Below are 14,744 nucleotides of genomic sequence, written 5' to 3' on the forward strand. Positions count from 1 at the left end.
TAACAGCACAGGCTCCCACTTGTAAAATCAGTTTAATACATTAAACTTTAAGAAAAAGCAACTTTTGTTGGGTGTTTCCTCATCTACTGAGCAACGATTAATTTTCTGATATTCTAGCCTCCTCACAGTGAATCGTAGAGAGGGTGAGGTACTCACAGCCTTGTTGGAGTCGGAGGATATGCCCAGAGCTGTTTCCAGGCAGGTCCGATATTTGTCCATGCGGAGAGAGAAGTCCCGGTAGCGCTTGTCCACCGAGGACACCCATTTCTTTATCTCCAGGGCATGGGCATGGCCCTTGTCGCAAAACCCGTCTGCCAACTGGATCAACAGTTTCACCCGCTCTTTGGTTTGCTGTCAGTAGGGAAACATGAGGGAAAGGAGGGGCAGAGAGAGGAAAGTTGGTAGTAAAGAAAGACGGCGGAAGAAAAGAGAGATGACGGTAGAGGCAGAGAGGGACAGAGAGAGAAGAGTTAGGGGTTGGTGTGTTTGCTTGATGGGTACAATAGCTTGTTCTCTGACACAATAACAGTGACACAGCAAACAGCAGACAGCACAATACGGTGCCCTGGGATGGGCCTCAGAGCCCATGCCATATATTACACAGGACTGTGCAAGCAAACAACACAATACAACACAATGCAACGCAAAGCAACAAGCAGAGCATCACACACAAAAACATACACACTCTCTTTCTTCACACTCTCTTCCATGGATATAGACAAACAGACATCGCTTTTCCATGTGCACGCATGTAGACACACACAAACACTCACACACACAGACCTTGGCTGTGATCTGGAAGTCTTCGTGCTCTTTAAGCAGCTCCTGTGTGTGGTGGATGCTGGAGCCAGTGGAAGTGTGTGTGGAAAGGTAAAACTCCCCAGTGTCGTGGATCCACTCCAGGGCCTGAGGAGAGGAACAAGTCAGTGTATTTACATTTTAGAAAATTAAGTTACACTGCTCTGCAACGGGCCATGGCTTTATAGCAATGTTTCTCCATTTTTGGTTTACCTTTAAAAATCCAACAAGGATTACAAGCAATGCTTTTCCTAGTTTGTATTAACTCTCAAATTTTCTCAAATGTCCTCATAATCTTAATTCAGGGAAATTCAGAATTGGTTAAGTTACAGTAAAATCCATGAATCACCATAATGACAATAACAACTGAGGAGCTGTACAAATAACAACATATTACAGGGAAACACTTTGCTGACACACACTTTCAAAAATATTTCCAGACTTACAGGAACTTACACTTTTTGGTTATTTAAACCCCAATTTCCAGTTACTCAACTCAATTCCCGTGCTCCTACTTAGTTTTCTGCCTTCCTGCCCATGTTTTTGCACTTCTTCATAAGTGGGCCTGCAGGTGAGTGACCTCAACAGTGGCGTAACTGGTCCAGTCCAACAGTGACAAGAGAGGACCTAGAAGAGTTTACGCCCTGGGGATAAAACCTGGATAGCCCTAGAATAGCCATGTCCCAGAAACATCTGATGTCATCTGATTTTATTGGCCGGGCACATTGCTGTGTGCCTGTGCTGCGCTATCCTTATGCCACAAGAGGGAGCAAACTGACTCATTTTTATTTTAAACAGAGCCTTATTTTAACTTGGAGCCACTGAGAGTTGACCCAAGTTGTGCTATGAACTCTCTCCTTCTCAGAAAGGAAGAATTGCTGGCAGCAAACACATAATAATTTGCAGAACCCAAAGCCATGATGAAACAGTATTCAAAAGGTCAGCTCAGTAAATTAGCAATGACCAAATACAGATTCTGGTTCCTACTGGGAACATGTCCAAACTCTATCTGTGATACTTTTGCATCTAAGTCAGCTAATTTGAGACATGCATGCACCTCAAGTCAGACTGAGGCATGATAGATGTCATGTGAACTGAATCCTAAAAGTTTTACAATCACATGCCCAGAGCTTCAAAGGTTCTTGGACAAGCCTTTTTTTTACTGTCTATGGAAGAAAATGGGTGGCTGAACACATATTCTTGGCAATGCTCTGTAATAAACTCAGTGCTGATATTTAAAGGGTCAAATATAATCATAGCTGTCGTTGCTGAACACGTCTAGATCTGCAGTACTTCCAGGACATTTGCACTGCATCCTTGCTGAGAAATGAAAAAGCGGGGGGACAGAGAAACACTGCAGTGATGATTGGTATAAAAAAAAAAAAAGAGGAAAAAAAAAAAGTAGTGAGCAGCAGCTGTGTGGCAGACAAGTTAGTTCTTTGATTCAGCTCCAGCTGAAATAGGGACCAATCCTCGAACCGTGAGACCAGTGAGAAGGTTTCATTCTGTTCTAGTTAGTCTGTTGATTGGTGAACAGTATGACATAATGTACAGATCTGCTTTGCCTTATGTTCAAATGCCACTTATTGCTGATCCCTGCCAGCACACACACACACACACACACACACACATGCACCACACGCACACACACGCACCTGTTTGGCACTGCGTTCAAAGACCACATATTGCTGGCACTGGTCCAGCCTCCTCTTCCTCATGGTCCAGAAGTGAAGCACTCTGTTCTCTCTCTGCAGCAACTCATTCAAGATGTCTGATGAAACAACACCGAAGCGCAGTAAATAATTTATTCATCATGTTTTGTCGAATCAACATTATACAGGAACATTCTGAAAGCCTCAATGAGTTATGGTAAAGGACATAACAAACGGGATGGAAAAAGTTAAGTAAGCAGGTAGTAAATTGTTCAAGATGTCTGGCAGGAACACAAAGATAAGCTGATTAAAAATGTCTGGCAAGACAATATAATGCAATACAGAATCCTATTAAGGATCTTATTATCCTTATTTCTGTGTTAGCTTAAGAGATATATTTTATATCATCGTTAACAACAGAATCTCACACTATCATAGTTAAACGAAGGACTTTAGCTGTAAGCAAAGCATGCAGTGCTGAAGTCACCTCTAATTGCACTGGTGAAGAAAGTTTATAGGGATAAAAAAGAATTTCAGAAAAACTTGACAAACTGGAGACAGGTATAACATTGAGCATGTAGTTAGTGCATTACTATCACACTGAGTGGTGGTGGCAAAATACAAAAACTATTAAAAAAAAATAGTACTGAGTACTGAGTCCTGTACTTACTCTTGACCTGCGTCTCAGGAGCTTTGACGTGAGACAACATGCCAGGCATGTTGACGCTGTTTCTGTGCAGGTACTTCAGGAAGACATCTGCATTACGCCTGGCTAACGTACAGGCCTGTTAATATACAGAAAGAGGAGAGACATTACTTACATACAGAATCAAAAGTTTATCATTTCCTCCTGACTTGAATGCAAATGGCTCTTGAAGGACACATCAAAAAAAGTCAAGCATCCCTTCAGGTAAAACCACCTTAAATTACGTTCAGGACATCATTTTGTGGTCAGAACAACTTAAGAAATGATAAACGATGGTCAGACTGTCTCACCTTAAGGAAGGCCTCTTTCTGCTCCAAGTGTTTGCTGATCATGGGAGTAACATGGTCTGATTCGCTGTTGGGGCCCAGTTTATCAGCGCCGCCACACCAGTCCTCTTCTCTCTTGTACTCCTGCTCCAGGCTTTCCAACACACTGCACACCTGGAACACAGATAAACATCAAACTGCTTTTCCCCCAGTGCAGCAGCAGGCTTATACTCTTAAACTCATAAGTTCTTTCTATAACGGTGAATCATATTGCAGTCACACTTCAGGTACTACATAATGATCTGTGAAAAGGGCCTTAGCAGTTATACACATGCACACACACATATACAGACAAGTACCTGTTCAGACGTTTTGTAGAAGGCCACAGAAGCGTTGACCAGCTTGAGTCTGTCCTCCATCTTCAGCATCAGCTGCTGCCAGTGGTCTGCCACCTTCAGATCAAACAAAGCAACTCGGGTTATCAGATCCAGTTTTCACAAACAAGCGGTGCTGTTTGCAACAAAACATGTTATGTTTTTGTCCTTCATCGTGAAATATGCAGCAGTGTAAGAGAGTGATACCTTTTCTGCACAGTCTCTGATCATGTCCATGTCATAGTGGTTGGCCTGGAGTAAGGCCTCAGCCTTCTGCTGCACCTGCAGTGCGCTCTGGTGGGTTTTCTACATGGAAGGTGGGGGTGGGAGTGAAGCATAAAAGAATGAATGAGTCTCCTGTGTCACAACGCTTGCTTTGGAAAAAAGACTTTATATTTCTGTTGGCCCTGCAGGTCAGTCTGGTGTGGAGCTAAAGGACTAGAAAGTAACAGAGAAAAGGCAAAATAAATAAATACATTATCTGATTATAGCCATGTCATAGAGATTGGCCTGGAGTGAGCTCTCTGGAGACGAAATGAGATAGGGAGGCAAAAAAGAGACAGTATCTGGTAATTTTTGTGTCATAGTGGTTAGCCCGAGGAAGGACTTCTGGAGTAGAGCACTCTGAGGGAGGAAAGCAGAGGCAGATAAAGGAAGAATGAACGATTTGGTGCCATGTCTTGATAATGTTTGTGGCATAATTTCTGCTCTCTGTAACACCCACAGGATATGGTCGAGGACGAAAGGACAGGAGGATGAAATGAAGAATGGCTAGAGGAGAGCACAGAGGGATGAAAAGGAAAGGATGAGTGGAAAAGTGAAGAAAAGGATGCAGTGTTGGGGAATAAGCATTGCGTATTGATCCTTTTTATGTTTGATTTGCTGGCCAAGGAAAGAAAAGGGAAAACTGCAAGAAGAGTGAAACACTGAATTTTTACAAACCTACACACCAGTCCCTACTGATGGTTCCATAACACTTCATCCAGGACCCTTTTCGGGTGCAAGAGACCCATTTTGTCTATTAGAGATTAAAATTCCAGCCTGACATACAATACACATTGTGAAATTAAAGTAATAATCATAAACAGAGCTTTTCTCCTGAGTGTGCACCTTTCTATGTGAGCTCTGCAGAAGTAGGTCAGGTACCAGTCTGCATTAAAATAAGCCAGGCTCGAGAGAGTTCAAAGGAGATGTGCCCTGCATAATCAGCGGTAAAGAGAGACAGGAAGTAAAGCAGAAAGATAAGCGAGAGGGAGAGAGAGGGAGAGAGAGAGAGAGAGAGAGAGAGAGAGAGAGAGAGAGAGAGAGAGAGAGAAGGATGGAGAGCGATATTAGTTATTCATAATTCCATTTCATGTGTGACTTGTGATGAGGAGGGGAGGCCACGAAGACTTCAGTCATGAACCTGCTTTTTTAAGAGTTTCAAAAAGGAGAAAGGTTGACAGAAGTGTGGAGGTGAGGGAGTTGCAGAAGTGGGGAAAGACGGGGGAAAAAGGGAGATGAAAGAAAAAAGGAGAGGAGGGTATATCAAATCAAACATGAAGAATGTGCAGAAGAGAAAGAGTGGAGGTGGAACAGACACAGATGAAGGAAAAAGAAGCTATAGATACAACTGGAAATGTAAAATGGTTCAATGAACCAGGTGACTCAAGATCACTCGTCCTCGTCCTGAAGTATAAAACACAGCCGAGTGTACAGATTAAAGGAATAAACAAAAAACCTGAAAGGGAAGCAAGAAGAGAAAACTGATCAGGTCTTGTTTTACCTCTATGGCATGTTGGAATTGTTCATGCTCCTTCTGCAGTTGTTCAGCTTCTTGTAATGAACTGGCTGTGATCAGACCGGCGTTCAGCATGGACTCTCCATTACGGATCCAACCAAGCACCTGCAACACACACACACACACACACACACACACACACACACACACACACACACACACACACACACACACACACACACATAGGTCACACTTTATTCCAGATTGTTACAAAGCAAACATTCAAACACAGAATCACTCAAACTTAGAGGAAGATAAAGCTGTTAACAGCCTACTCTTTAAAGGACCTGAAGGAACAGTTCAACCAGAATATATAAAGAGATTTTTTTCCACTTACACATTGTTTAAATCTATCCATCCAGACAGTTGTCCCTTGCAGATTGTGCTGTGAATAGGCCTAGGTATCATTCAGAAAATTTCAATACTGGGTACAAATACTTTAACTTTAATACCAGGTCCTCAATGATACTTTTATTGAAATCAGTCTCATTAATTATAGTAATAAAATCAATTATATGATGTCTCTGGTTGTAACGTAATGGTTTTCCGGCATGCCTCTATGATGTGTAACATTAGACAGCCAATCACCAGCATTGACACAAGCATGCTGCATGCTTACTGGTGGTGATGAGATTTACTCCTTAGGTATTGAAATTGGAAAAAACTAGCTGAAACTGGAAACCTCGCCAAATCACACAGAAACTATCTGGAAGGATAGGTTACACTAGAAGTAAGTGGAAATATATCTGGTATTGTTTGTATTTTAGGTGTACTGTTCCTTTAACATAGGACCCTCAGTCATCCATAAACTCTCAACCGCAAACCTCCCCATACACATTCAGAACATACTGCTATAAACCCCAAAACTGCTTCCAGCAAAAGCATAAAAGACCGTGGATAATCAGTTCAGGAAGTCTACTAATGTGATGTCACCTATTACCTAACCCACTTCTCTCCATCCCCCACCCCCACCCCCCCCAAAAATAAAGCTTCAAATGGGATTTAATATCTGAATCTGGCTCCAAATAGAGATTAACATATTTTCACTCAGTGTGACTTACACAAAAGGAAAGATACAGCCCAGAGTGTCCCCTCTCATTTTCACATTTTCTGTCCCATCCGCCTTTGGTTTCATCTTTTTGCACCTTCCCTGTTGCTCCGTTTTCTTGCTTCTTGACTTTGCCCTACCTCTCCCCAATCGTTTCCTCAACTTGGACACCTCTTCCTTCCATTGCATCCTCTATTTCCCCTCTCCTACAATCCCTTGACTCTCTCGTCAAATCTCACCCAACAGGTACTTCCATACCTCTCTACTTCCTTGCTTTTATCCTGCAAACTTTGTGTTTTTCTTTGCCCTCTGTACCCTATCTCTTTAAAATCACTTCTGTATCTTTACCTAGCCCACTAGTCCCTCATGTTCCTTTTCCCAATCATTTTAACCACTCCTCAGAAAAGACAAACACACACACAGAGACAAATGCATATGCTCCCAGGCACATGCAAAATCACCTTCCCTCATATTTTTGTACTAGCTGGAGGGCACATTCTTCACAGTCTGCCCTCAGAGACATCTCTCTCTCTCTCTCTCTCTCTCTCTCTCTCTCTCTCTCTGCCTCTGTCTCTCTCTCTCTCTCTCTCTCCCCTCTCTCTCTCTCTGTCCCTCTCTCTCTCTCTGTCCCTCTCTCTCTGACTCAGCAAGCACACCTGCTGTGTGGGTGACAGGGAGCTCTGCGAAAGAAGCATGGCTATAAAAGTGATGATGCAACACAACCCTGACTCCTGTTTTTCAACTACCACAACAGGACCTATGTTTCCATTGCGTTTGCAATGTCCCAAGTCTGTTCTCAGGAGAGTCAGGAGCGTCAACTATTACAAATCTCTGGGTTTCTATATGCACATGTGCCCTTTATGCCCCAAAAAGGTTTGGAAAGTTACTTTCAAAAGATAATTACTTATTTCTCTACAATAAAAGTAATGTGATTATGTTATTATTTTCTGTACATAGTGACTTGTTATGTTACCTTATATAACTAATTGCCAGTCATGCTGACAAGTCCAATGACTCTCTTAAAGACAAAATCCAAATTATGATAGAATGATTTAAGGCCATATGATTTAAAAATATCAGCAAATATTAAGATAAGTAAACCAGTCAAGCAGACAGTCAGTCAATTAATCAATTAATCATAATAATCATGTAGCCTTATGTTTTAGCTCAAAGTAGAAACTCTTGAAAAACAACTACTATGATTTTGAGGGCTGCTTCTTGAAACTGTTCTCAAAAATAATAAATCAAAACAAATCTCATGGCAGCAAACCTTAAGAATGAATATTGCTACTACTTTCTAATCCTCCCTATATACTTAAAGTAGTTAGTATTACTGCGTCTAATTACTGTAACAGAGGCCTTTTGAAACGCTGTCAACCCTAACTGTAATAATATATTACTATCTGAAACACACTGCTCTGTTGCTGAATTAAGTAATAATATTACATAGCTCATTAAATTATGTAGCTCGTCAACTCGAACTCTGGCCATAACCCTAATGAGCATGCAAATATGGTAAAATGCTGTATACCAGTTGGTTTACACAATGCATTCAAAGGTTAATATAATGCTAATGCTATGTAATGCTAATCCCCATTACTAAGTACAGCCATTGTCCTAATGAAATCCAGAAATCAGTTCCAACAAGGGATCACTATTTGGGAAGATTTGAGCCCAACAAAAGAGTAAAACAGATCTCACACACCCACACACACACACACATATACACACACAATGGCAAAATAGTAGTGCATGAGTAATCTCTGGCGCTGGACACAGTAAAAGATATTTATAAATAAATCAGTAAGGATCAGAAATGCACATGCTGTGATTACCAAATGATGGTTGTGCCCTACTTTAGTCAGGACTGCTTTATTTTCCCAGCAATAAATGCGGAGTGAAGTATTGTCCAGGCATTCCCACATGAGGCATTGGATGGAAACAGAAACAGTCCAGAGCCACATATGTAACACCGCCTGTCACTGGGTAGATACGCTGTGCAAAAATCAATAACACTCATCACGATCACGGTGTCATATGTGTTTATCACTGATGCCAGTGCATCTTCTGAAATGTTCTGCAGCAGTGACGTTTGGGGATAATTTTAGCCACTTTAGTCTTGTCCCCGTTTTGGTCCCAGTTTTTATTCTAGTGCAGGTGGAGGCATTAAAGCTGCTCTTACGTGGATGCTTTGCTGTGATGAAAGCTCTAAATATGAAAATCCTCTCTACATTTGTTTTCATTTTGCTAAGAAAGTGAACTAGGCTATGCTGTAATTTTCAGTTCCACATAGTCAACAAGGCTACTGAATGAATGTAGGTAGGTGAATAAAGGTAACACGAGTTGACACACTCTTCACTGACACAATGAGGTGAGAAACTCTGTCACTTTCCAATGTCATCTCTTCTTCTGTCCTCTTCTTTTCTCTTCATGTCTCCTGTCATTTTCTTTCTACTCCATTTTCTTCTGCTGTTGCCCCATACCTCCTCCCTCCCATACATCACTCTATGTCTTTACTCCTCTCTTTCCTGCTCTCCCTGTACTTTGGCTGAACCTCCCCACTTCCATCCATTTCTTTCCCCATAGGTAGAGAGGGAGAGAGAGAGAGAGAGAGAGAGAGAGAGAGAGAGAGAGAGAATCTGTTGATACAGGATGAGTCATCTCGCCGTGATCATGCACAGACAGAACACACTCGAGCCCGTTAGCACTACAAGACACACTGCTGCTTTATCATGGTACGATGGAGCAATGTGTAGGCAGAATGTGGGACTGTATTTCAATAGTTTGACCTTGGTCTGACGATGAAAAAGCTTTACATATAGCTCTAGGTGTGTCTTTGAGTCCAGGCATGTAGACATTCATGTGCAAGAGCATGCATGAATGTTTCAAAACAAGTATTTGTGCATATGATGTGACATGCACCACTCTGACCTTGGCCTATTGATGCTTTAGCCTTGCCTGTATGTGCTTGTGTGTGTGATCTGCATGTGTGTGGTGGCTAATGGGTTTATGTATGTGTCTGTTTATGTATTTATTTGTCTGTATGTTAACATATGAGTAAGACAAAGAAATTGGGTTAATATGGCATACTGTATTGACATTTAAGCTTTATTAACCTGTTTAATCTTATGTGAGTGAAAAACAGAGAGAATAATCATGAGTGAGAAAAACACTGGGATTAATTTTTCATAAGCGAAAAGCCTAGCGCTTTTCCCTTATGAAAGTTTTTTAGAGTGCACTCAAAACCCCATTACCACCTTCAAGTCCCGCTTTTGATGCTGTAACATGTGTAGCCCCATAACGCGCCGCTCTCCCCGTCCTCATGCAGTATTCACCTGTTTGACTTCAGCCTGCAGATGCCTCAGCTGGACACACTGCTCCAGGTGTCTCCTGTGCTGCTCCGCCGCCAGGTCCAGCTCCTGCTGCTTCTCATGGAGAAACTCCAGCAGGTCCTGGACCCGTGTGGCCATGTCCACATCTCGGTCACATAACAGCTCCACGCCTGCACACGGGAGAGATATGATGAGTTACTTTGATATTACAGATTCGGTAATCTAATTTTCTCTTGTTCTGTCTCAGTGGAGCAGGACAGATATTCTACACAGGCTGATTCCACATGAATAAGAGAAAGGGAGACATACATATTTCACAAATGTTTGTTTTTTGTTATATTTTCTATGGAAAATAACAATCAGCAGGATGGAAACAGATATTCATACTACGAATGCATATAAAATATTTCTTATTGAATATAGGACAAAAGGGGAAATGGCATTAGTCGGGCATGTGTTCACATCTGCAATTTAATAATGCACAATGTATGCATACAGGCCTATCTCTGCATTTTAAATAACACAAAAAACATATATTTGCGTAACTAACTGCATGATAAGTCATAAATAATTCACTTGACAATAAAAAGAGAAATCACTGGCATCAGCGTAATCTGTACTCACATTTTAGTCCTGTGTTCCAGAGCAGCATCGTTTATCAGTAAAGATGCTAACAGTAAGCTAGCACTCGCAGGTCTGCCATGACTTTAGCCATGTGGCTAGCTCCAGGTCCAGGTTGACCATAAAGCCAGATTTACTGCATACCGTCAGCTACTTTTGTCCTGTGACAATCTGCCTGTTTCCCTCAGCTCTGCACAGCAAAAGAGGCGCGGTCCTGCCCATCGCAGAGTGTACTTCTGTGTGTGCATGTGTGTTGCTCAACAGAGGTTTTAACCGAGCAGTGGACATGAGTCTAAAGGATTAAGAGGAAAAATCTGTTTGGCAAGCAGGTCTGCGGCTGTGCTAGCCTCTCCTGCACTCTTTCACCACCCTAAATCCATTTCTTTCATCAGTTCTTACCTCTTCTCTCACATCCCCCTCCATTACCTCAGTCTGACTCCCTCAACCACCCACCTCTTCTCGCTCAAACTCTATAAATATAACCTACGGCATCTTTGCCTCTCTCATCCTCTTCTTTCTCTTTGTCTCCTGCATGCAGTTTCTCTCCCCTTGACACTGTCTTACTGACCCCATGTGGTGTACATCCTCCCTGTGATTTACTTACTTCACCCTCCTTCCATCTTAATTTAGCTGAAATCAAGTTTATTCAGCTGATATATAAAGCGCTCCCTTAGCTGGCTCACACACTCACAAACAACAGCCAACTTCCTCCAACAAGCTGTGTGGAGGTAACCTGGCCTTGTTGATGTAAATCTCCCCGATTCAGTCTCCGAAAACACTTGCTGCTCTACTTTCCTCTTCTCTTTTTGTCAGTCTCCCCTCCTCTTCTCCCTCTGCCAGCTGTGTCATTGACCCGACCTCATCCTCTGCATGGCCATGAGGCTGACAGGGGCTGTCTGGGTTACGTGCATCTAAACTAAGCTTTACACGGACACACATTTGCAGTAATATGCTGTTTAGTTAATGCTGTTTAGTATGCTGAAGGGATGGATTTATACGTGTGTATGGTGCACATAGCCAATATGTCTGTCTATTCCCAACACTCACCAGAGGCCTGGACTTCGGTGACGTACTGCAGCAGCTCCTGTCCCTGGTGGATGACGTCGAAGGTGAGATTGTTCATGGTGAGTGCCTTGTCTGCATGGTGCTGCAGCCTCTGCTCGGCCAGTGTCAGATCCTCTGTGTCAAATTCATTCATCTGCTGGGACAGCTCCTCATTCCATGACTCCAGGTCTGAGATGATCTGAGAGGGGAGAAAAGATGCAGGAAGGGGAGAGAGAGAGAGAGAGACAGGATAAAGGGGTAAAGTAGTCTGTGAAGAAATGAGGGGGACTAAAAATATAAACATGATGCTTTAGTATATAAAAAACTAAAAAAAAAAAAAACATCATGTATACTCAAAGGAAGTCTACATATTACCTTTTACAATCACAGCTAATATGACAAAGCCATCTTCTTATGATTTAAATGATTAAATGAAAATTTATGGCATCAAAGTCAAACAGTCTCTTGTCTAAATGCTGTAGCCAAGAAGCCTCCAGCTGTTTTAAAAAGTCATAACATATTACAATGGTGACTGCATGGCTGGCTGAGCAGACAAACTGAGATGTCAGTGCTTGTTTGGGAGTGCCCACGCAGACTGAATCACAATACCAGGGGCACCTTAATCCTGGCACCTCCAACTCTGCTCAGTCAGTGTTTCCTTTACAAAGACAAGAGGTCTAGTCTAGGCCTAAGCCAACTAGGTCTAAGCCAACTATCTGAAAAGAGTTATTCCTTTGAAACTGGCACATCCCTAGCACTTCCAAGTCCTTCCTGACAGAGTGTTGAATAAGCTAATGTTGCCCAGCAACAAAAACAATTTGCAATGTTTCTGCTTTAGTTGCAAGAAAGCAAAAAGTGAAATACTGGAGGGGTTTGGTAAACGTGAACACTGGTACTATAGGCAAGGTTTCCCACAAACGTACAATGCATACCCTCCTCTTATTCTGGGACATCTACATTTCACCTTTTAACTTGTATAGGAGGGTCAAAGCATGACCTAGGGCTTGTTCTGTTACGGCTGATAATAACAGAAACCCACAGAATGATTCATGGAAAACAAAACTAATAAAGTAGCAAGATTCCTGCTCTCAGCTACTTCAGTGATATGAGCCAAACATTTTAAATCACACTGTGTCACATACCAACCCAACATTCAGCTGTTCTGTAACCTTATAATCTACCTACGCAAAGAATGTGTCAGATTGAATGGTGTGGCGTTACCATATCCCAACAACTGCACAACTATGAGGCCTGCATGTAAATAATGGGAACATGTCACACAAGTAATGCTGTAGCTCATCAACAGCCGTAAAACCTGATCTGAGTTTGTCTGTGTGATTGAAAAAGAGATGCTTTGACAGCTGTCTTCATCCATTCAGGCACTGAGTGAAAATCTCTTGTGTCTTCAGACCTCCAACACTTGAAAAAAAATGAAGTGAGGATGACTTTGAAAAGGAAAGTCCAGTGTGGCGCCGTCTCCGTGTGAGACAGAAAGAGAAAAGAGAGAGGGTGAGGGACAAAGTCAGAGGAGTGGTGAGAGAATCAAAGGCAGAGCGAGAAGATTCCTAAAAGAAGACAAAATATCTGTATGAGACTGTGTTTCTCTCTGGCCGTGCTAGTTTTAATTTCCTCTCTGCCTCTCCAGCACTTCCCCAGGCTGGGCCTGATATGGTCCTTTCGCACTCTGTGGGTAGAGTATGATGAGCTCTGGAGATAAAGGTTTGATTCACAGTGCAGCCATACATTTCTGGAACTCAGGGCAGGAAATATTCTGGGGGATGGTGCTACATCTAAAGCAATAACACATAAGAAGAGTGCTGGCATGGTTATCGATACCAATGTGCTGCAGTCATGAGAAAAGGCTGCAGGCAGAGACATCAAGTATTTTATTTGTCTTATACTACATCTACTCCGCAGCCTTTTGACAACTGTATCAAACATTAAACAAGGGTAAAACCTTCGGGTTCTGCCAAAATGAATCAATCAATAAATACTTAAACATGAAAAGAGATCTCTGTTCCTACATCCTTGCTTACTTGGAATGGAGTGACTCAGTTTAGTGTAAGCAAGAAGTCAAGTACAAATTCATATAATCTGGTTACAAATAACAATCCCAGTGAGTGGTAGGAAACAGTCATTGTATAATTAAATGTTGTGCCCTGCTGAACTAGGCACTTTATCCCAAAGTGTTTTTAGCTTTGAATGTGCGCTATGCAATTTTATCTGACCAACAAGTTGTGTGTGTAAACTCTTTGCAAAGCCACTCCTCTCTGTGTTCCTGCCAGTAGCTCTCTGCCCTCCAAAAGTATAGGTCACTACAGTACGGAGGCAAGGCTAGGACAAACTTAGCTCAGCTAGACCAACTGCGGTGTGGTTTGTTACATTTCTTGTCATGTTCTCTTTTTGATTTTTGACTTGTCAAAAAGGCAAATGACCTAGAGCCACCACTTGACTCGGTTGTTGCACTCACTTGTTTCATGGCTTTATTGTGAGTGTTCAGGAATGGCAGGAGGAGAGCAGTATTTTAAAACAGAAGGGGAAGGAGTGGGAGGAGTTTGAGTCTGGTACAGATTTTAGCACCAAACTTTGGATGAGAAAAGGGCTGAAAGCAGCAACATGGATGGTCCATGCGAACTGACATTTATTTATATCATTATGTCTCAAAAAGTCTCCATAAAGCACACACTAGTTTCAGGGTTGTTAATAGGTACTGAAAATGTATGCTTGAAATCTACGCTGGATGAGAGAAAAGTGGCTTGTTTTTATGATATAGCCACGCTGCGAATTGTACACACCAGTTGATGAATAACTGCCGCTATGCCCTTGGGTGTTTTTTGTCGGGATGAATACTGAAATTCAAAAGCAGCACACTGCTACAGCCGAAAACAATGAGGTCTGTGTCAATCTGTCAAAACAAAACCAAACAAAGTCTCAACCACTCTGTTTCTCAGCCTCTTTTTCAGATTATTTCTCTCTGTCGTTTAAAAAAAAAACAAAAAAAAACACCAGTTTCTTCTGGTAAGAAAACACTGAGTTTCGCTCTCACTTGCTTATTATTTACAATGTAACTGTCTGATTTAGTGACAGCCTATTATTTTCACCACACTGCAAGGACTTCAGCCT

The 14,744-nt window shown here is 42.0% G+C and overlaps 1 protein-coding gene across 1 annotated transcript in view; it reads right to left on the reverse strand.

Annotated features, from left to right (window-relative positions):
- triob (trio Rho guanine nucleotide exchange factor b) overlaps window positions 1-14,744 on the reverse strand; it is a 145,850-nt gene that overhangs the window by 39,213 nt on the left and 91,893 nt on the right. The window contains exons 16-25 of the mRNA XM_030071844.1: window positions 11,625-11,820; window positions 9,960-10,126; window positions 5,562-5,681; window positions 4,004-4,102; window positions 3,782-3,874; window positions 3,447-3,596; window positions 3,121-3,235; window positions 2,454-2,569; window positions 784-906; window positions 157-351 (exon numbers count right to left, since the gene is read on the reverse strand). Of these exons, the coding sequence (XP_029927704.1) occupies window positions 157-351; window positions 784-906; window positions 2,454-2,569; window positions 3,121-3,235; window positions 3,447-3,596; window positions 3,782-3,874; window positions 4,004-4,102; window positions 5,562-5,681; window positions 9,960-10,126; window positions 11,625-11,820 (1,374 nt within the window). The remainder of the gene's footprint in view (window positions 1-156; window positions 352-783; window positions 907-2,453; window positions 2,570-3,120; window positions 3,236-3,446; window positions 3,597-3,781; window positions 3,875-4,003; window positions 4,103-5,561; window positions 5,682-9,959; window positions 10,127-11,624; window positions 11,821-14,744) is intronic.

This window comes from Myripristis murdjan, chromosome 16, assembly GCF_902150065.1.
Source record: "Myripristis murdjan chromosome 16, fMyrMur1.1, whole genome shotgun sequence".
Lineage (NCBI taxonomy): Eukaryota > Metazoa > Chordata > Actinopteri > Holocentriformes > Holocentridae > Myripristis > Myripristis murdjan.